Genomic DNA, 22,579 nt, shown 5'->3' on the forward strand with positions numbered 1-22,579 from the left:
TGTGTCGTACTCGTGACAGTAGATTAAATAAATCAGTTAATTCATCTGATTAAACAGTTTTATTTTCAGATTCAGGAGGAAATAACAAATTCACACCAGATATTTGTGGGTAAATTTGCCTCAGGTTGTGTTTCCCAGGGTTTGTTTTTACTTCTTTAATCCCGGTTGTTCTTCCTCTGGATGTTTACCGGCTTTTTCCTCGTATCACTGTTGCATCAGGATCATGTGATGTCGTATGTTCTCTCCGTGTGGCTCAAGAGCAACACAGACTGATGTAACACCACATGTTCTCCAGAGGCGACAGTGTGTCTGCCATTGTTTTCACCCTGTGAGTCTGGTTGTGTGTCTTCGTGGCATAATGTGGTTGTGTGGCTCATTTTAATCTCCACAATAATGTCACAATTGTGCAAGAAACACAATATAATTCATTTTAAAGTTAATGCTCCGAGTCTGTGTTGGCTCCTCCCTCCTCCTCCACCTCCTCCACCTCCTTGGAGCACCAGAGGATGACTGTGCACTTCTGGAGGAAACCTGGGGTCAAACGTTGGGGCCACATGAGCCGCCAGGGTCAAGTTCTCATAACTGTGTGTGTGTGTGTGTGTGTGTGTGTGTGTGTGTGTGTGTTTGTGTGTGTGTGTGTGTGTGAGAACAGACACGTGATCAAACCGGTTTTTAAACAGGTTATGGTTCAAACACAACATTTTCTTGTTTTACGTTTTAACTTCGACAACGAGAGAAACTGAGGCTGTGTTTCCATGAGCGGTCAGTTCACACACACACACACACACACACACACACACACACACACACACAGTAATATACACAGTGTGTGTGTGCGTGTGAGAGAGAGAGTGTGTGTGTCAGGATTTGTTATCTAAATGGAAACGACAGTAGGAAACGTCTGTACTAGCTTTATTGATTCCCCAGAGGAAACTAACCAGAGACCAAAAGACACAGAAACACAGAAACACACGGTTCCATCGTCAGAGCGAGAGAATCAATAACATACACGCCGACGTAAAAGATCTAGTTCCACCACAACAATAAGAGTCAGTGACACGAGTACAGTCATCTCCACGCTGCAGGTTTGTCACTGAGCCACCATGGAAACAGACCAGAGCAGGAATCCCCTCGTGCAGTGACTTGACGTTGTCCATCAGAGTTTCTCTGAATAAAGCTGCAGGTGATGATCTGGACTCACAACAGATAAACTTCTGAAGTTTCTCAACCTCGGACGTGCAACATGTTCAGAAATCCACAAAGTGAATGATGCAGACGACCACGTAACAAATTAGACTTAAAAATACTTTGATTACAGAAAAACTGAAATATCTGAAGAGCTTCTGTGAGGTGATGACTTCTTGTCTCCATCTTATTGACCACAGGGTTTTCTTCTGGACCTCCGCTGACGGAACTTCACTGTAAACTGAGCTGATGAAGAGGAGAGGAACCATAGAAGAAGAAGAAAGAGGTGGACTGACCAGCAGCCATGTTACAGGTAGTTCTCCACAGATGTTTGACCATCAGGCTGCTCACAGTACTTCACAGTACTTCACTGTATTTCACTGTACTTCACAGTACTTCACAGTACTTCACAGTACTTCACAGTACTTCACTGAAGCAGCTGAATGAAATGGGTTCATTTGAAATCTGACCCAAATCCTCTTTGTAATAAAACACCGTGTTTTGTCTTTGTCTGTATAAATTGATTTTTCACGATGTGACTGCAGAGTCGAAACACAAACACTGAGACGTTTCTATCATAACAGAGTTTGTTGACTCGGAGGATTAGTGTGATGTCACAGCCACCGTGAATCAGTAACTTTTTGTTTGAGCCGACACGAGAGGCCGACGACACACGAACATCGGTGAGATGAGAACGAGCTAAAATGACAGAAACAATCTTTCAGGAAAATCCATTCGTCATGTACTTTGATTTTCTTTAGTTTGGTCCATGTCCCATCCGCTGACATGGAGGAGGTTCACAATGTATAGTAGAGACAGACACAGAGGAAAGTTGTGATATAATGAGAATAAAGATTCAAGCAGCTCTGGAGTTTCACTATTCTCACTGTTTCTGGAGAAAATAAAAAACCTCTCTGTCTCTTGTTTCATATTGGAAATGTCTTTTAAATGCTAATACTTCACCACAGACAAGAGAATAATGGACACCAGTCATATTTGTCTCCCAGAGACCAAACACTGAGCTACAAGGAGAATTTGTGCACATTAGACTCAATCATTTGAACCAGTGAGACTCAAAGTAAACTGAGTATATAGAAATAAAACAACGTGGTACACGTCCCTTCATAATAAAAGTCTTTGATTCCATACCTGGTGCCATGTTGACACTTTGTGTGTCTCTGGTTTAACCCCATGACGCACGGAGACACGTCTCCATATGTGCTGTCCCGCTCTCACCCCCCCCCCCCCCCGCTGAAAATTGATGGAGGGTCTGAGGTGGTTTGGTTCTGGTTAGTGATGTCAGAGGGGTGTATGACACAGCCCTCAGCCTCCACCAATGGAAGTATTGGCAGCGTTCAACACCCATTTTTGAGGTATTGTGCTATAAAACCAGCTCCGTGCATCCTCCGGCTCCACTTCATTCCAACTAATTAATCTGCTGCTGCTGCTTTTTGGACCAAACTCTGTGGTGAATATTTACTGAGGTCAGTGTCTTTTATCATTTCAGTTCATCAGAACCTTAATGTTGTGAAAGATGATGCAGTTATGGGATGTTTGAGTGTATTCATGTGCAGCCTCCTGGTGTCTCTGGCTCTTCTGTTTTCACGAGAAGTTAAATATTCGTCAAGTTCATTTGTTTTGCACCAGAATCAGTTTGTTGCTTTGACCGTGAACTTCTAGACCACGAGCTCAGTTTATATGGAAAAAATATAAACATGTTATTTATGATGGTAATAAAAAGCATCAGTGATGATAGTCAAAGAAAGTTTGTCCCTAGTCTGAATCTGTGTATAAAAGATATTGACGTTGTATTATAACGTATATGAATCTGAAATGATGTTGGGACTATTCAAATAAAACAATTCAACAATTACTCTCTGAGCAGGATTTTCAAGCCTGTAAATGAGAATATTTGAACTAATCTTTAGGTTTTATCTAAAGTTTGAGGCTTTTTAAAATGTTTTCAGTGCATCAGCATCAAAGAGAGAATTACATAATCTGATTTTAAGTAAATCAAGTAAAACCACACTGTCTGCATGAAATCAAATATAATGAGGAATGTTAAGATTGCAGAATCGTTAGAAACTAAAGGTTTTGTGCCAAAAATAAAAACTGCTCACGTCACTTATTTTAAAGGCTTTATAGAGTATTCGAGGTAGTTTTGGTTAATCTCATTAGTGTAGTGGAGCAATTCTATGTTAAGTACAGAGCTGCTGAAGTTAATGTTCTTTCCATGGTTGGAAATAAACAGATTCCTGTTCTTCCTCTCAATCCTCCTCCTCAGTTTCAGGATGGATGACAAGTCGTACTTGGTTCAGAGGAATGGGAACGGAGTCCACGGCAAAACCCAGCTCAACGGCAAAACCCTGAGTGGGACCGTGGTCAACGGGCGGGGGGTGCTGGGAAACGGCATCAACCACGTCAGCATGAACGGCAGCTTGTACCCGGCCAAGGTGAAGAGCCGCAGGCAGAGGTGGGAGGTGAAGCCTTCAGAGATGGCCAACAACACGCTCAACCCCATCAGGAGCATCGTGGACGAGATGAAGCTCACACCCAACAGAGACAAACCCATGATCGCTCTCTCTATAGGTGAGAGGGTTTCTGCTTACGGCTAATCTTCTGTTAGAGATGAATCCAATCACGTGTGACGGATCAATTAAGAAGAAACAGTTTCACAAGACTGGAGACAAAACTCTGGATGATGGAAAACCAGAGATGAGAGCTTTTACTTGACACTTCTGCTCTCGGATGTGTTCATTTTCTCTTAAAGATCATTCACCATATTTCCTGCACAAATACTTAAAACCTATATTTGTTTGTAGTTTTTTTTTACTAACTGTGACTGTCGCTTGCTCCCCAGGGGACCCCACAGTGTTTGGGAACCTGCCCACAGACGAGGTGGTGCTTCAGGCCGTGAAAGACGCCGTGGACTCGCAGAAATACAACGGATATGCTCCCTCTGTTGGTGAGTCGCTCCGACTGAACCTGCACACAAGAGAACGTTAATTGTCCTGAACCCTCGAGCCCTGACGCATGAAGTTGAAATATGAGATAACGTAGTTTTACAACCACAAAAAAAAATGATTTTATTGGTGCTTGTTGAGAAACTTAGGGCTCAGAAATCCTCTGAAATGATTGACCGTGATGTCCTTCTAAACTGTCGTGTCTCTGTTTGCATGTGTTCACCTGCAGGTTATCTGACAAGTCGACAGGCCTTGGCAAACTTTTACAGCTGCCCCGAGGCTCCACTGGAGGCCGAGGTGCCGTCCCTCTATCCTCACCCCCTCTTTAAATCATGTTCTCTCAGGAAACCCAATGACACGGTGTGTTTCAGAGTCTTTGTTCTGAAAAGTGAATGTTCTCTTTCAGGATGTGATTCTGACCAGCGGCTGCAGCCATGCCATTGACCTGGCTATCAGTGTCCTGTGTAACCCTGGGGACAACATCCTGGTCCCTTGCCCGGGCTTCTCATTATATAAGACTCTGGCCGTCTCCATGGGCATCAACGTCAAACTCTACAACCTGCTGGTGAGTGGAGGCAGCGAACAGTCAACAGAGCTGCTGCGAATGCATCAAAACAATGTTGCACCGACACTGAACTACGTCTGAGCGTCAGGCCGAAGGAAATAGATTCAAGAGTCAAACAAGAAAGTTCTAATATTACGATTTAGTAAATTTTTCTCTTTAATCTCAACACTTTTGCGATTTTATTGCAAATTTAGATTATTTTATATCATATTATATTATTTTATCCTTTATTGGAACTACAATGGGGGGGGGGGGTTACTCACAATATAACCTTCATATTTTTTTATCTGCGATGACTCTCATGCACATTCATGCATGTTTGCAACAGAATCCCCGAAATGCATTGAAACAGCTTGGAGCTGCAGGTCCCTGCATCATGTTGTCAGCAGCTGGAGTCTCTGAGCGTCGTTAGGAAGCGTGAACATGCACGGTTCAGTCTCTGACACACTCCGTCTTTGATTTGCAGCCGGAAAAGTCCTGGGAGGCCGACCTGCAGCACATGGAGAGCCTGATCGACGAGAGGACTTCCTGTGTGATTGTTACCAACCCATCCAACCCGTGTGGCTCCGTCTACAGCAAGGAACATCTGCAGAAGATCCTCAAAGGTCCGTCGAAATCTGATCCCTGCTAAATAACAAAACACAACTTCACTCATTTCACCACAATGAAATCCTTTCCTCTGGTTTTCTCAGTGGCCTCCAGACACTGTGTTCCTATTCTGGCCGATGAAATCTACAGCGATATGGTGAGTGTGACCTCACACCGACACACGTCACATCAGCACAGGTCGGCTCGACGCATTTTTCAACACAGCAGCAGCAGCGGAGGTTGTGTAGCGTTGGCTGGTATTTGCTCCGGCTCTGGATGGCGAGGGGACAACCCCACATCAGCACAGCGGGGATTAGGGGCAGTGAGCTGTGAATGAGGCCTGCGAGCAGCAGCCAGCCGTTCTGTTATAACGACGATTTGTCCCAGGAGAGATTTTATCGAATGACGGTTCACGAAATATTGAATATTGACACTTTATTTTGTCGCTGTTCTTTATGGTGGAAGTTATATTTGTCCAGGTTTTGCGGAAAGTGTTTCTGGTGGAGACGCAGCAAACTGTCTGTCAGTTCCACATTAAAAACTTGAATACAACTTTAACAGCTTCAGACATTTAACTAGTTGAGTGTGCGTCACGCCTCCTGCGGGACAATCAACAGCAGGGAGCTTGTCTCTGAACGAGACGGTGTAGGTTCCTGTGTGGCGGTGACTTCAGGCTGCAGCCATATGAACATGTTTGAACTGAAAAAGCCTCCGTCCACACGGGCGTTTTGGTTCCATGTCAGTTTTAATCTCAACATTTCACGTGATCACTCATGGAACAGAAATTGCTCGATTTAATTTCTTGTCTCCTACAAACAAACCCTCCAGAAAACTTTCTGATCAGCGTGAAGTGTTTTACAGGAAAAGAAAAGACAGAGATTTAGATGTAAAAACACCAGGATGTTGTTTATGAGGTAGAGTTTGTACAGTGAACTTCTGGTGGAGCAGGACAGAGCAAATTAAAAAGTCTGTGTTTACCCTCTGAGTACAACTTCTCTCTTTAACTATCGTTTAAAGCACTTTTGTCCTCGGCTGTCTGTCCAAACATGAAAGTGACCAAACCAAAGATCCAAAAAAAGAAAGACCAGCGTCAGCAAATTCAATCTAAAACAGGGACGTCAGTGTCGGCCTTGAATAGTTTGTACTGGTCAAACTTTCTGGTCGTGCAAACATGTGCACACACACACACACACACACACACACACACACACACACACAGGCAGGTGAAAAGTTTGCTGGCTCATTAAAAAGTGAACAAAAGGTCAGAGTTGAATCCAGTAGTTTTCCACTTGAATCCGTTGTGATAAAGACTAAATGTGGATCATGTCCATGTGTTAATATCAAATGACTCATAAATCCGATTCATCAGCAGTCTGATGTTAAAATGGACGAGTACAGATTTGATACGTTCATTCATCAAAGACTTTATTAAGATGAGAGAAGATGAACTTCATTGATTCCACATCGAGGAACTTCACTCGTTACGGCAGCAGAACGTCACAAGAGCAAGTTATTAGAACGAGAGAGCAGGAGGGTGAGAATCTGAAGGAAAACACAAAGTCCACAGTTCCTCCTCTATACCACGAGTTTTAGAATAAATAAAAAAGACTGTAGAACTAGAGAAAAGTTCAAAAACGTATCTCTGCACACTGCAAACATACAGAACCAGAACAACGTGGTGGTTCCACCCGGGAACTTGTCTTTGTTTCTCTCTTGCTTGTGAAGTTTAATTCCACAGAAAAACGTAGACGTAGAAGAGGACGTAACCCCTCCCCCCCCCCCCAACAATCCTCTGCTGGTAAAAACGTTCAAATCAGGTTTCATCGCTGCTTGGTTCATTTCGAGGGTTGAGACGTTGTCGTTATAGCAACGCGACGCCCCCTTCTTCTCATTGGGTGAAGCGTGGCCTATATGATGTCAGTTTAAAAGCTGGTGTGTCCTTATGTAAGCAGGAGACACAGGGTTGGTATGTCCACACGCTCAGCATCACGCGTGTTAAACCAAACAAGCTGTTTCTACTGAGGATGAACTTCACACGAGACACCGACCACAAAGTGTCTCACGGTCTCCGGCCCGCAGCGTGAACACAAATGCTTTTTTGCAGGTTTACATTTAGATTGTGTCGTAGCAGCTGGTGTGAGTGGAAAAGTTTACAACCGGGGTTGTTGGGTGCATCCAGAGACCCCTCCCCCACCCCCCCCCACCTCCATCGCCATCTGACTCTTTCACATTGAACCGAGCGGAGCACAATGACTCAGCACTTTTTCTGGCTACATGTGGTTGCACTTAATCCTGGTGATGGGTTTTTGGAACGAGGGGAACATGCAGGGAGGAGTCGAGGGGCGTGTGGGGGGCGGAGAGGCGGTTGAAGAGGGGATTGGTGGTGGCGGGAACGTGGAGGCGTTTCTTTTATGGCTGGAGCGAGGGGCCTGCACGTCCACGAGCTGACCCCCTCCCTCCCCTCCAACCCTCAGCAGCTCACTGTGAGGTTCTTACAGATATTGTTTGAGAGTTACACCTCCACCACTCCATCCGTTCTCTAATTCTCCATCCGTTCTCCAATTCTCCATAATTCTCCCACTTTTCTTCCAGCTGTGTTTTTTTATTCTCAGTAAATTTCCTCCACACTCTCGTTTCTCGACCTTCAGGCTCCAGCTGATCTTCTTGTGATTCCTTTCTTACCTGCTATCAGCTGACCAGGTACCCATCCCCCATCCTCTCTCTGAAGTTAAATTGTACGATAAAGACCTTCGTCATATTTTAGTGTCTTTCGTTTCACCATATTCACTTTTTACATTTTTATAGGTTAACACAAATATTAGAGAGACTCACATGTATATATACATATAAAAGTAAAATGAGCACAATGGAGAACTACAGGAAACTCTACAGTGGAGCTGCTACTTAAGAAACTCAAGCAGATTTATGTACCAGTACACGAAATATGTAAAAATGACGAGTATTAAAAGTATGACGTTTACAAAGATGACTCATTAGTAAAACATCGCAAAGAGGAAATCAAACCTTGAACCAAATTTAAAATTCTTACGCTTCATCTGATTTTTTCGTTTTCACTCTGAGCCTGATGTTCTCATGTTCTCGAGCTCTGAGACTGGAGGAGTGAGTGAGTTCAGCTTCAAGTCAGACTTCGAGGGTTCGTGCTGTTTTACATTTGGCAGCCGTCTGACCAGTTGGACGTGGCTCGGCTCCTGCCTCAGTGTCCAAGACTATAATGAGAAGCAGCTTTCTGTGGGTGGAGTGAGGTTACTGCACCATCACCCGCTCTCTCTCTCTCTCTCTCTCTCTCTCTCTCTCTCTCTCTCTCTCTCTCTCTCGGTTTCGTGTCCGGTAGAAATATCAAACAATCCCCAAGATTCAAACTGATCAATTAATTTGTGTTTAAGTTATGTTTCATAAAGAAATTATAAAAGATCGATGACTTTTCTTAAACACTATGATTCTTCACTTGTGTCACGGTGAGTTGACGTTCTGCTCAGTTCGTCACATTGGAAACTGAAAGGAGAAACATTCTGCTCATATTCAGGTTAATGATTTCAATCAGTGCTCTACTGTTCAGAAAACTGTCCTTCGCTGCAGCTCCTCTTTTCAGCCTCTGTCTCAAACACTTGGTTTTAGCTCCTGTCTCTTTAAGACCCTCCCCCCAGTCTGCTCTGATTGGCCAGTTGGCGTCTCTCAGTTGTGATTGGTCGACCCCTCCCAGCTGTGTAGGGAATGTCGGCCTCCGCTCTTGCGTCAACTTTGTGTTTGCGGTTTGTTCCATTGTCCAGAAAAGTAAATTTGTGTTTTATCCATTCAAAGTGATTTGATATTAATGTTTGATAAAGTTTTTTCTGCTGTTGGTTCCTCGGTGTGATGGATCCTGGATGACGTCATGAACGTACTCTATTGTTCCGCCTCCTTCAGGTGTTACCAGGTTGCAGCTGTCCTTCCATGGCGTCGCTCAGCAGTGACGTCCCCATCATCTCCTGCGGGGGTCTCGCAAAACGCTGGCTGGTCCCCGGGTGGAGGATGGGATGGATCCTGATCCATGACAGAAATGATATATTTGGATCTGCAGTACGTAACAAAACACACACACTGACACACACACTGACACACACACACACACTCGTCACACATGTAATATGTCTCGTCTGCAGATCCGTCAGGGGCTGGTGAAACTGAGCCAACGTATTCTGGGAGCCTGCAGTCTTATCCAGGGGGCGCTGGAGAGCATCCTCAATAACACACCTCAAAGCTTCTACAACAACACCATCAGCTTACTAAAGGTACATCTGAGGATTCAGTAATATTCTTTGATTTATGTTTAAACGTCTAAATCGAGATATATTTAATCACGCTACATGTCCTCAAGGTGCATTATGGGCATTTGATGATTTCTCTTTGTCTCCTCAGTCTAACTCAGAGATCTGTTTCAACAAGCTGTCCACTGTCGCCGGCCTGAATCCCGTCAAGACGTCAGGAGCCATGTACCTCATGGTCAGTAACATCTGGACGCCATGTGTATAGGTTTGATGTCACAAAGAATATTTTACATGTGACGTTTTCTCGTCTCAGAGAGAATAATGTCTAATGTGGCTCAGCAGGGAGAACGACAGGATTCTAGTCTACGCATTTTAACGCACAACCTGTTGAAGTCAGAAACACGTGGACATTAACACGACAGAAACCCATCACTATTAAATCACATTACAAAATGTTGGTTACTTGCACGTGCCCACAATTTCCTGGGACTGTTCAAAATCAAAGATGGAAGCCAAACTTTAATAAGTTAAGAGAAATAACACTGAGCTTAATGAATATGTAATTCTGAGGAATTCATTATTATTTTAATTTAAACTGATGAGTATAGTTCATAGTTCAAACTGTTTTGTTATTTGTTATTGTATAGAATGTTATTATATAAGTGTGTGTGTGTGTGTGTGTGTGTGTCCAGGTGGGGATGGACATGGATCACTTTCCAGAGTTTAAGAATGACGTGGACTTCACTGAACGTCTGGTCACTGAACAGTCTGTCTTCTGTCTCCCTGCCTCTGTAAGTCACGTCCACCTCTTTGTCCCGACAGTGTCAAAATAAAAGCTGTCATCGTGTTGAGTGCACGTTCTCTCCTCCCGCAGGCTTTTGAGTATCCCAACTTCTTCCGCATCGTGTTGACGGTGCCGCAGGAGATGATGGTGGAGGCCTGCGGTCGGATCAGGGAGTTCTGCCAGTGCCACTATCGGCCCAACAGCCGCGATAGTGGCAACGACCTGGACCAGTGATGGAGCCAAAGACCAGAGAGGCAGCGAGGACTGAACTGTGGTCACACACACACTCATGAGCCTGAACATCATTTAATTCAAACCACAGACTGAGGCTCATCATGAAAACTAAGAAAATCAAAGGCTCAGTTGTCTGATCAGAAATCTCCCTAAAATCTTTCATGAAGACTGAGGTGAATAAATCCACACGAGTATGAAATGTAAACGGAGGAAATCTCCCGTTCACTCTCCATCTGATTCATTCCAGATGTTTACGTGCTCCATTGTTACGACATAATCACTTCCTGTGTGTGTTTATCCCTCCACATGAATCTGATGTCAGATCTGTTTTGATATTGTCGTCACCGTGGCAACAAGAAGCCGGTGAGCAGCGAGTCTGATGTTCCATTCATGCTGTAATTCTTTATGTAAACCTTTGAAATGATGAAACTTAATATTTATATTTTATATGAGCGACGTATATTAACCTCCTGGTTTTTGTGTATTTATATAATTTGTGATGGAACCTCGTTGAACCCACCGCAGGATCAGAACAGCTCGATTCTTCTTCACCTTTTTTTACATTTGTCTTTTCTTCACTTTCTGATCCATAATTAGAGGAATTATTTTATATAGATATAAATATATGTACGATATTCCTTTTTATAAACATTATGTTTCTATAATCTTCTGTATACTTGCTTGAAAATGACTCACAACGTTAGACTCTCGATCAGAACTTTGTCTGTATATTATTTGTATGTTAATTGTGTCATATTTAGAAGTTGTGTTGATAGTTGCTTAATGAAATAAAAGTGTTGACATGACTGGTGTTGATTGATATGAGAAAAGATCATTAGAGAATTTTTAATATTAAAAATAGTGACATTATAATGTGCCAGCGGCGAGGAATGAGTTTTTATGGACATCTTCAGAAGTTTTCCCTGGGCACGGTTTACTTCACGTCTTTGTGTAAATGAGAACAAACTTCCAAAGAGAAAGTAATTTCATCCTCCTGAGTGTTCACACATGTTGCTGGAGGGGGCCCGGGATGAGAGGAAGTGTGTGGATCCATATGTGTTCGGTCACGTGTGCAGTTACATAAGAATCAGATACTCCAGGGTCTGTCATAAAAACACTTCTCATTCTCACTTCAAACCACTCGGCTCGTTACGTCTTCTTCTACATGTCTCGTTTAATGTCGTTAAACTTTCACCCACCTGAAAATTTAAAAGAATTACATAATACTTAAAGAAGTGAGAAGTAGGCGATCATGTGATTGTTTGCGTTGGTGGAGGTAATCTCTCGACTGACTCACACTCTAGTTACAATAATTATAATAATTATCACCACAGACCAAATGATGCACAAGGAATGTCAGTCCAGTCTTTAATGGTTGCAAACGGTCTGTAAATGTTTCTCTGGCTCCTGAACCTCAGCCGCAAAACAAACGGTGCTGAATAACAGCATCAAACAATGATCTTACACTTGTGACAAATAATATCTAAAAAACTATTCATCAAATGGCGAAATACTGAAGTACAGTTACTGTCAAATATATCAAACACAGTTAATCATGTAGCTGCAGAAGTTTTTAAAGTATTTATTGTGTCACCGTTTTTCTCTTTCCTGGAAATCGTTTGTGTTTTAGCTGCGTAACACAGTGATACAACAGCACCATCTAATGGTGAACTGGAGACATTACAGCGGATTCTACTTCTCTTCACAGTGTGTGTGTGTGTGTGTGTGTGTGTGTGTGTGTGTGTGTGTGTGTGTGTGTGTGTGTGTGTGTGTCACCCCTATGCTGCTAACTAAAGTGACCTTTGCAACAAGCTCCTCCTGACTTACTGAGTATACATGTAAATACTGTGTGTGCTGGTGAAGTTCTTTGGGTTGTTGTCCAATTATTAACTTCTGCACTGATAAGAGCGGGGGGGCGGGGGGGGGGGGGGACTATGAAGAAAAAGGGAGTGGGTTAAGAAGAGAAGTGCACAAAATAGAGAAGAAGCAGAATCAGCAAAGAAAAAGGAAGGAAGAGAAGAGGAAGCTCTGAGTGCTGAGGTCGTTGTTTGGTTGTGTTGTGAAATGTTCTCTGTGGACATGGAAGACACGCAGGTGTCCCGGACCTTGGAGCTGAATGACGGCTCACACATGCCTGTTCTGGGTCTGGGGACGTGGAAGGTAGCGTCGCACACTCCTTCTTATATCTGTTTTCATCCGTCATCACTTTGTTCTCCTGCACATTTTTCTTTTCAGTGTCAGTAGTGTTTTTCTCTGAGCTGAACTTTGGTCAGCAGATTATTTGGTGGATGAAGTCTGTCCAATGAGGTCATAATCATTAAAAGATTATTATAGTCTTTATATGCATCCTCCTGCAGGCTGCAGGGCTGTAGAACTGGTTTATATAGAGCTTATATAGAACTGTATAGAACTGCAATACGTACATTTACTGTCAAACGTTTTGACGCTTGTTCATATGTGAAAGGAAACCTCCGCAGAAACCCTGGACCCAATTCTCTGGACAACCTCCGGAGTTCATGTCTGAAAAATGCTGATGAGGTGTTGGTACGTTCTGAACGACAGCGACGAGGTGTTTCAGCAGCCCCCCCCCCATGCATACTTGGTCTGGTCCATATTACCTGACCTCTTTATTTAAACAGGCTCCGCCCTCAAAGAATATAATAAAGTCAGTAAATAATATAATATAACGTGGTGTCGGAAATTCAGCAGTTAACAAGATTTTAAACAAAAGTGACTGAGTTGTTAAGATGAGAACCAAACCTCTGAAACTGATGAGAACAAACATCGAATGAATCTAAATGAATGTGTGATGATGACGGACTTCAGTGTTTGTGTATCTGTAAATAACAAACAGAATGTAAATGTGCTGTCATGTTAAAATGCTGATTCGTGCATATTTTAGAGTTTTACTGCAGGTATCAATTATCAATGAAAATACCAATAATTCTGGAGCTTTGGGAGCTAGTTAGCTTAGCATGAATGGATGATTGCCAGCTAGCCTAGCTGCTGCAGCACCCTGTGTTTACTAAATCAGGTGAACTTATGAGACTTCTGGTGTTTGGACTTTTGATTTGTGGCACAGATTCAGTTTGTGTTTGGTTTTGTGTCACTCTTCTGTTAGTTTGAAACCTGGTCTCACTTCACCTCCTGGTGTTTCCTGAGTGTGTCCTCTTCCTTTGGCTCTGGTCTCCCTCCTGTTCCTCAGTTCACCTTGTTTCCTTCCTATTCAGCGTCTCACTGACTTTTTATTTAACCAAATGTTTTATTTGAATGATTTGCATGATTCTGCATTTGGCTCCTACATGTAGACAAACGATTGTGATGAATAAAGAAATAACTTTAACCACGTTAAGTGTGGATATATTAACCGTCTTTACTGAACTCCATATTCCCTTGATGAACAGTTTGTAACAGAAGTGAAGCCGTTCATGCTTTTAATGTGTTTTACTTGTCGCAGTCCTCCCACCTTCCTCCCACCTCAGTCCAGGGCGCGGTGGAGGCGGCCATCGCTGCAGGCTACCGCCACATCGACACGGCCTTGATGTACAACAACCAGGTGGATATCGGCAAAGCTCTGCGCGCCAAGATGCAGCAGGGCATCATCAGGAGACAGGACATGTTCATCGTCAGCAAGGTGAGTGCTGAGTGTCTTAAAATATGATTACATCACTTCCTGTTTTACTTGTTTTTAAGAATATGAATACTTCAAGTGAGTTCTTACATATTGGGTTTATTTTATTTTATTTCCAGCTGTGGCTTACCCACCATGCTGCAGAGGACATCCCTGCGTGTCTGAACAAATCGCTGAACGATCTCCAGCTCGACTACCTGGATCTTTACCTTGTGCATTTCCCTGTCGGCCTGAAGGTCAGCATACATTTATATATATATATATATGTGTATGTATATATATATGTGTATATATAAGGGTCATTTCAGGCCCCATGTGTTTTTGCTAAATAAATGATTAAAATGAAATAAGGACGTGTGTTTCTGCCAACAAGCCTTTTTTTAAAATGTAAATTTCTCCACAGAAAGAGGGTGATGAGCTTTATCCAAAAAAGGACGGAGAGATTCTGACGTCTGACATCGACTACGTGGACGTGTGGAGGGTAAGAACATGTGATCTCTCAGTTTACATTTCTCATCACAGCTCAACCTACCCACCACTTTAAAATGTTACAATACACAGAAACATGAGGAATATATAGATGTAGACAAATGATTATATAAATACTTACCTCTATCTCTATCACAGTGTCACTTTAGTTTATTATCCCAGTGGTAGAAAAGAAAGATTTCGAGTTTTGTTTCCGTAACATAACGTGTGACCTGGTTCCTGGTTGAGCTGAATGAGTCGGCTGCAGTGGCCGGTAGAGGTTCACCGTCGCCGTGTGTTTTCAGGGGATGGAAGCTCTACAGGCCTCAGGGAAGGTGAAGAGCATCGGAGTCTCCAACTTCAACATCTTACAGCTGGAGAGACTTCTTGCTCTGTGTAAGGTGCCGCCTGCTGTCAACCAGGTGCCACCACGAATTCTACCTCAGAAGCTCTTTGTGTGGATCAACACCCACAGATCCTCACCTCTAACTCTCTGTGTCTGCAGGTGGAGCTGCATCCTTACCTGGTGCAGACAGAGATGATGGAGTTCTGTAAATCCAGGAACATCTCTCTGGTCGCCTTCAGCCCCTTTGGTTCACCTGCACGACCTCCAGACATGTGAGACTCACAGCATCACTCTGATGCTCTTTGAAGGCCACAGAGGAGGCGAAGGTTTCCTCGATAACGAGGATGTGATGTTAGAATAAAAGACTTGGTTTGTCTAAGTAAAGTAAAAAAGCTCCGGTGCACAGAACTGCACTTTCTCCTGCTCATATATCAGCTAGTGTCCTTTTTAAAATACTTCAAATATATATTGTATTGTGATGAGTTCATTTATTTGTGTAGTCTTTGTTCAAGCTCCATATACTTGTGTTTTGTGATGCCGACAGACTGTCATGAATAAAACGATGCTGTGATATAAATATTTATTCTGTCTCAGGTTTCGAGGGGACACTGATCCTCATAAACTCCTGGACGACCCAGTCGTTGCAGAAATTGCCAGAAAGCACAGACGCAGCTCGTCACAGGTCAGTGCAGGTGAACTGTGTGTACATGTACGTGTGTGTGTGTGTGTGTGTATTGCTTTGTCGTTAACAGTAGTGTTGTGTTCTCGCAGGTGTTGCTGAGGTACCACGTTCAGCAGGGTGTTGCTGTTATTCCTAAAAGTGACAAACCTCATCGCATCCTTGAAAACACAAAGGTACATTTCGCCGTTGTGGGATTAATAAAGGATCATAAATCTTAAACAGCAAATACAGATGCTGTCACGTAATAAACACCAGTTTACTGACTGACATTGTTAAACCAGCCTCGTTAAAATCCGTTTCCCTGCTGCTGGGTTGTTGTGCAGATCTTTGACTTCAGTCTGTCTGAGGACGACATGAGAGCTCTGAGAGGTCTGGACCGAGGGTGGAGGGCCTTCGTGTTTGAGGAGTAAGTCACCAATAAATCCTCTGTAGCTTCAGTCTCGTGTGCGACGCAGCGACTGACTGTGTGTGTTGTGTTTCTCAGAGTCAAGTCTCATCCGTACTATCCCTTCGTGTGAGGCCGAGACAACAAACTGGATCTAAACTGTCGACCTTCCAGGGATGTGACTTATGCTCATCTTTTACTTTTGTCTTCTAGTTTAATTTGATTTATTTTGATAACGCTGCATTTTTTGCTTAGTCCTTACTCTTACTGCTGCTTTTCTCATCGCTTGCTCAGGAGCTCTGTGACTTTTTGAATTTCCCTCCGGGGGTTAATATATTTCTGAATCTGAATCCATCAGTGACTCGTTTACCTGTTAACTGATGAAATGTGACGACAACTGTGAAGAAAATTCAGTTTACAAATGTGAATGTGAAGAAAATATCGATCAGCTCTCTGTGTTTTCCTGCTCAGAATAAAGTCAAGTGTGTTTCTGTAGAAGATCATTTTTAAATAAAAGCAGTTTGACAGTTAGTGACTATGTTTATTAAACGTTCACAGTTTCTCTTCCGCAGTAACCATGGGAACCAAGGTGGAGCTCAGAAGTCGTGTAAAAGTCGTGGGATTACATTTTAACATTTGTGCAGCTCGTCTGCTCAGTCTCCATGAAGAATAAATACTTCACATTGTTTGTCTCCAGAAACGTCCGTCCCTCCGTCTCTACGATTCCCCGGACAGAGGTGATGGGTTCTATTTAAAACTTCCACCAGATCAGCTCTGGTTCCTGAATCGGTTCAGTTCCAGATTCTTGGAACGTTGCTGCGTCCAGTGAACGAGGCTTCACTTCCCCCGGTCAGAGATTCCTCCTGCGTTACGTTACGAGCTGATTCTATCTGGACAAAAACAAAGTCTTCCCTGTTGTTACACAGGGTTTGATCTTCCTCTCACTCTTTGTCCCATCTTCGTCTTCTCTGGAGAGGATGATGATGATGATGATGATGATGATGATGATGATGATGATGTCGAGGGCTTCACGGTGCAGACACATGCCGAGGCCCCTGCGATGCGTTTCGGCAAGTCGGGCCCTCTGGACCACGAACCTTTGTCGGGGTCGTACACCTGCATGGCTCTGGAGAACACCGTGCTCTCCCAGCTGTAGCCCCCAAGCACGTAGATCTTCCCTGCCCACACAGCAAGCCCCGCCTCGCTGTTGGGCAGCAACAACGCTGCCACCCGGGTCCACTGGCCGCTACGCGAGTCGTAGGACTCGACCTGCAGGATGTCGAAGCGCTCAGTGTCCTCGTTGTCGTCGATGCCCCCAATGGCGTAGATGAGGTGGTTGAGGGAGGCCATGCAGTGCCAACCTCGGGCCACGGACATGGCCTGGCGTTCCACCCAAACCTCACCGTCCCGCGACGGATCATAGCTCAGGAAGTCTCTGCGGTACGGGCCGATCTGAAAGTCATGGCCGCCTGAGATGTAGACCATGCTGTGGTGGACCGTCCCAGCGTGGGCATAGGTAATCCTAGAAAACAGGATTTAAAAAAACTTTGAATGCTTCAAGCAGTTAAGTCCGAATGCACCGTGAGCATTCACTGAAAACACTGAACCACTAAAGAGCAGACCCAGCAGGAGGTCGGGTTACCTGGGCAGTTCTGCCACGTAGGACCAGCAGTCCTCAGCCGGACAATAAACCTCCACAGAGGACAGAGCTCCGGTGTCGTTCCTTCCACCAACAGCGATCAGACACTGTCCCACTGTCCCCAGGTAAAAGTCCACTCGCCGCTGGTTCATTGGCGCCCCCTGGAAAAACATCATACGGTCACTGTGTGTTATTCAGGAGGTGATGAACTGAAAGCATTGGGGTCGTCTGGTGAAGTACCCTCGTCCACTGGTTGTGTCGGGGGTCGTATCTGTACAGGAGGTTACAGGCAGCATCTCCACCAACGTCCCTGGATGAGCTGCCGCCTGCAGTAAAGATGAAGCCGCCCAGTACCGCCAGGCAGTGGTGGCTCCGCTGGTCCGGCAGCTTCGTTTCCACCTCCCAGTTTTCAGTTTCACCAGCCAGGCGACAAACGTTGACGCTCAGCTCCTCTCCGAACTCCGAAACCTTGAGAAGTAAAGACGGGAAGAATCCAATGAGCTTCAGCTCCAGAGGAGTTTAAAGACTTAACTCAACTTGTGTTGAAGGAGGAAACGACTTTTTCACACCTCACACAACAATCAGCATCTCATGCGTTTGTTGTTGCTGCAGGATTTTAACATTGAGATTACACATAAAAGGAACATTTAATATAGTAGCTGATGCGCTGTCTCGTGTTTTAACCAGTGTTGATCTTAGGTGGGTTTTTTGTGGGATTTGTAGAAATCGTGGTGACACTTGGGAGTGGGGAAAGAGGGAAGCTGTTAATGTTCTGGTAGCTCCTAGGTCGGGCGTAACAATATGTCACTGTGACCTTTGACCAATTTAAATAAGTTCACTCTTGGATCCAACTGAACCTTTGTACCAAACTTTGATTCCCTGAAGGTGTTGGTGAGGAATCATGTTCAGAAGGTGGCGGAGGGACAACATGAAAACATAATGTAAAGATGCTGTAAAAATCTGAAATGAAATCCTCTGAACCTCTCCTCCAACCAGCAGCAGCTGCTTCACTCCTCCCCTCAGCCTGGTGCGTCCTGTCTGCAGGAGCGGCTGAGCGCTGGGATTTGCGTGGTACTCAAGAGCTTCCTCCACCAGCGCCTCGCAGCCAGCCTCCCCGGGCAGGAGCGACCTCACCGACGAAAGCACCTGGTTGAGGAGGTCGGCCGCCGGCATCAGAGGGAAGCGGATGTGGGAGAGGAGCTGTGCGGAATGGGCCGTCCGCTTGGGAGTCTGGCTGAGCCACTGCATGGCGGCCTGGAGCAGCGCCTGCTCGCTGTCGTGCTGAACCTGATGATGAAGAAGAGGAGATTAATGATGGAGGCTCCTCTCGCCACTTCTCTTCTCCACCTACACAATGTGTAAAACTCCCGGCACTTAAAGCACCGGCAGCAGTTACCTGGCCACTGGCGAGGTAGGAGCAGAGTTTGTTTAAAGGAATGTTGTGCAGAAAGTCCCGGGTGAAAGAGAGCGTGGCAAAACGTGTGAGAATGAAGCGGTCGATGAAGGTGTCCAGTCGCTCGAGGCTGTAGAACAGAGCCAGCTCCTGCAGGTACAGGTAGTTGTCCTCGCTCACCTCCCCCTCCAGGTACTGACAGCAGAAATCCACGGCTCGCCACACCTGAACAACAGCAAGGAGATGATGAGTGGCGCTGAAGTCTTTCTGCTCACACTGACGTTTGTTCAAGTTTCTGATAAGTGTGAGAAGAAACTACCTGAAACAACAGAAACCATCTTTCACAAACTTTTATTTAATGACTACTTTCATGTCCCATCTGCTAACATGGAGGAGGTTTATGACCTCTACTGCAACCAGCCACCAGGGGGCAATAGAGACGCTTTGGCCTCACTTTTGAGGAGTTGTCATGTCGTTCATCTTGTGTTGTACACGTTAACAACATGTGCGGAGCAGGAAGTACCTGTAGCAGGTGAGCAGCTTCCAGCACCGAGTCGATGTTCGCTCCGTCCAGTGGCAGCTCTCCAGTGTACAGGAAGTCGACCACTGCCTTCAGGCCGATGCAGGACAACCCAACCAGCTCCACCTGTGGACAGGAGGAGGAGGACGGAGGTCAGGGCGACTTAATATCCTTCATGTAAAATGGGGGCGAGAAATGTTGAACCGGTTGAAAACGAGAGACAAAGAACTCTCTGACTTCACCTCCTCCTGATGCTCCTCCCTCATGCCCAAGGTGAACATGGCGTGGAAGTACGGGCTGGAGATGGCGAGCAGGGCGCGGTGAGCCGGGACCCGCAGGTCACCGGCCACCAGCACCACGTCACAGAAGCGACTGTGCTGCCGCTGCTCGTCAAGGCCTCGCAGCACCTCCGTAGCCTGGTCCGCCCATCGGAACACCTGCAGCACCACAGGACAGATATGAGAACTCTGTGCGTTCACAGGTGAGATAACCATCATTGTTGTTACCATGGCAACAAATAAAATCACTGCTGTTGGAGCCGCTGCGTTGGGTTTGAATTTTGACTGTTGCAGCAGAAATAGAAAATATTTCAAAAACACACTGACCTTGGACGATTCACTGATCTGCTGAGGCCGACACACACGGTTAGTTTTGACATTGTCCATCACGTCCCCTCAGGTAGGCATCATCTAAAGTACACACACACACACACACACAGTTAATAAAACGTACATGTGTTATTACCACATAATTACAACATGACTCATCTTTACTTTACATTTTTACCTTTTACAATTACATTCTTCTTAACTAGTTCATTTATTTATATGGCGACTTAATCCTCATCTTTCTTATGAAGACACACACACTCTCTCTCTCACTAACACACACACACACAAACACACTCTCTCTCTCTTTCACACTCTCTATCTCTCTGTCACTCTCTCTCACACACACACAAACACACACTCTCTCTCTCTCTCTCTTTCACACTCTCTGTCTCTCTCACACACACAAACACACACTCTCTCTCTCTTTCACACACTCTATCTCTCTGTCACTCTCTCTCACACACACACAAACACACACTCTCTCTCTCTCTCTCTTTCACACTCTCTGTCTCTCTCACACACACACAAACACACTCTCTCTCTCTCTCTCTTTCACACTCTCTCTCTCTCTGTCTCTCTCACACACACACGCACACAAACACACACACTCTCTCTCTCACTAACACACACACACACAAACACACTCTCTCTCTCTTTCACACTCTCTATCTCTCTGTCACTCTCTCTCACACACACACAAACACACACTCTCTCTCTCTCTCTCTTTCACACTCTCTGTCTCTCTCACACACACACAAACACACTCTCTCTCTCTCTCTCTTTCACACTCTCTCTCTCTCTGTCTCTCTCACACACACACGCACACAAACACACACACTCTCTCTCTCTCTCTCACACACACACACACTCCGTCTCTTTCTATCTCATACACACCCACACACACACTGTGTATATTAGTGTGTGTGTGTGTGTGTGAACTGACCGCTCATGGAAACACAACCTCAGTTTCTCTCGTTGTCGAAGTTAAAACGTAAAAGAAGAAAAACCTCATAAACCGGAAGCTTGAAGAGAAGAGTTGTGTCTGAACCATAAACTGTTTATAAACCGGTTTGATCACGTGTCTGTTCACACACACACACACACACACACACACACACACACACACACACACACACACACACACACACACACACACACACACACACACACCTGTAAAAACGTTAATAACATAAAAACTGACCTGCACCACTTCCTGTCAGCTGGATAAACAAACACTTCCGCTTGTAGTTTTCAAAATAAATCCCTTTGTTGTATACGTCCCGCAACTAAAACATTCAACTGACAACGAATAAAGGTTTTATTTCATTAGAACTTATACCAACAATAAGAGCAAAGGAATTATCAGTCACTGGAAATTTAGTTGTTTATGTCATTTTTATTTGAAAAGATCGTCAACACGTTACGTTGCTATTTTATTTTGAAGCTCAATGCTGCTAAACGGACCAATCACAAACCAGATCACATCCAAGACTGAGACGTCATCAAACGTTTCAAGAGACTTTTTTTTAACTATCACAAAAATGAAAAATCAAATAAACATAAAAATAAGATTTATTATATTATTATCACTGACATTATTTTGTAAAGCAGAGCTCGTCTCGTATATAAATTTAAAACATTCATCAAAACCAAAATCTGCAAAGTTGATCACATTTTAAAACATACATGAAACTAATCACCTCTGAGACACACGTCATGAATAAATGATCAGTGTGAATGTAAGAAATATGACAGTGAGATGTGTGAGGCTGTGGAGATGGTTTTCGACCAGCAGGGGGCGCGAGGATGCAGTGATGGACAAGCTGCAGCCTCAGAATTCAGACTGATGGTGTGACCTTTGACCTCTGCACTGTCTGACCCCCTCCCAGCTTACAAACATACACCCCCTCCCCCCCCAGGTGAGAGATATACTACTTATTGTATCTGTGTTGTGTAGCTGTACAGTTTGTCTTGTACTGAATGGTACAGTTGTGTTTGCATTATGTAGAATAGACATCATGTTCAAATAAAAGCACAGTGAAGGTGTCAGATTGTTTTTTATTAAAGTTTCATGTGGATCATCAGTAACAGACGTGATGAGCTCAAATGAAACTGATTCCTCTGCAGAGCTTTTGTCAAGTTAAAGAATTTGGCCCAAGAAAAACCAGAAGTGGTTAATTTTGCCTTCAGATTAAAACAGCGTCAAACCTGTCGCTGAGAAAACACGTTTCCTGGTTTTCAGATTACAACAAACGAACCACTGCCAGTAAATTATAGTGACGTCATTAAATGCATATTAAAGTTTCACCTTGTTGGGCTG

At 44.3% G+C, this 22,579-nt stretch overlaps 3 protein-coding genes across 7 annotated transcripts; 2 read left to right on the forward strand and 1 right to left on the reverse strand.

Annotated features, from left to right (window-relative positions):
* Window positions 1-514: 514 nt before the first annotated feature.
* On the forward strand, window positions 515-11,390 carry tat (tyrosine aminotransferase). 3 transcript variants are annotated; one of them, XM_069528491.1, is made up of 13 exons: window positions 515-762; window positions 1,386-1,498; window positions 3,470-3,774; window positions 4,046-4,150; window positions 4,378-4,445; window positions 4,555-4,713; window positions 5,180-5,318; window positions 5,406-5,458; window positions 9,226-9,378; window positions 9,462-9,590; window positions 9,718-9,801; window positions 10,259-10,357; window positions 10,441-11,390. In XM_069528491.1, exons 3-13 carry the CDS (start codon window positions 3,477-3,479, stop codon window positions 10,582-10,584), a joined length of 1,431 nt encoding a protein of 476 aa, XP_069384592.1. In that variant the 5' UTR covers window positions 515-762; window positions 1,386-1,498; window positions 3,470-3,476; the 3' UTR covers window positions 10,585-11,390. The 3 variants fall into 3 exon arrangements, with proteins under 3 accessions (XP_069384592.1, XP_069384593.1, XP_019965220.1); XM_069528492.1 differs by lacking the exon at window positions 515-762 and adding an exon at window positions 1,091-1,183; XM_020109661.2 differs by lacking the exons at window positions 515-762; window positions 1,386-1,498 and adding an exon at window positions 2,533-2,669.
* Window positions 11,391-12,504: 1,114 nt separating this feature from the next.
* LOC109644308 (aldo-keto reductase family 1 member B1) lies at window positions 12,505-16,627 on the forward strand. The gene is made up of 10 exons (XM_020109662.2): window positions 12,505-12,744; window positions 14,042-14,218; window positions 14,335-14,451; window positions 14,619-14,696; window positions 14,989-15,105; window positions 15,189-15,301; window positions 15,624-15,711; window positions 15,801-15,884; window positions 16,035-16,117; window positions 16,196-16,627. The coding sequence occupies exons 1-10, from the start codon at window positions 12,649-12,651 to the stop codon at window positions 16,227-16,229; spliced, it is 987 nt and encodes a 328-aa protein (XP_019965221.2). The 5' UTR covers window positions 12,505-12,648; the 3' UTR covers window positions 16,230-16,627.
* On the reverse strand, window positions 16,617-21,513 carry klhl36 (kelch-like family member 36). Of its 3 annotated transcripts, none has more exons than XM_069528490.1 (9): window positions 21,461-21,513; window positions 20,254-20,337; window positions 19,891-20,085; window positions 19,652-19,774; window positions 19,132-19,353; window positions 18,717-19,022; window positions 17,976-18,203; window positions 17,739-17,896; window positions 16,617-17,618 (listed from the first exon to the last, which is right to left on the reverse strand). In XM_069528490.1, the coding sequence occupies exons 2-9, from the start codon at window positions 20,311-20,313 to the stop codon at window positions 17,015-17,017; spliced, it is 1,896 nt and encodes a 631-aa protein (XP_069384591.1). In that variant the 5' UTR covers window positions 20,314-20,337; window positions 21,461-21,513; the 3' UTR covers window positions 16,617-17,014. The 3 variants fall into 3 exon arrangements, with proteins under 3 accessions (XP_069384591.1, XP_069384588.1, XP_069384589.1); XM_069528487.1 differs by lacking the exon at window positions 21,461-21,513 and adding an exon at window positions 21,203-21,457; XM_069528488.1 differs by lacking the exon at window positions 21,461-21,513 and adding an exon at window positions 20,435-20,958.
* Between the last annotated feature and the right edge of the window lie 1,066 nt (window positions 21,514-22,579).

This window comes from Paralichthys olivaceus, chromosome 7, assembly GCF_024713975.1.
Source record: "Paralichthys olivaceus isolate ysfri-2021 chromosome 7, ASM2471397v2, whole genome shotgun sequence".
Taxonomy (NCBI): Eukaryota; Metazoa; Chordata; class Actinopteri; order Pleuronectiformes; family Paralichthyidae; genus Paralichthys; species Paralichthys olivaceus.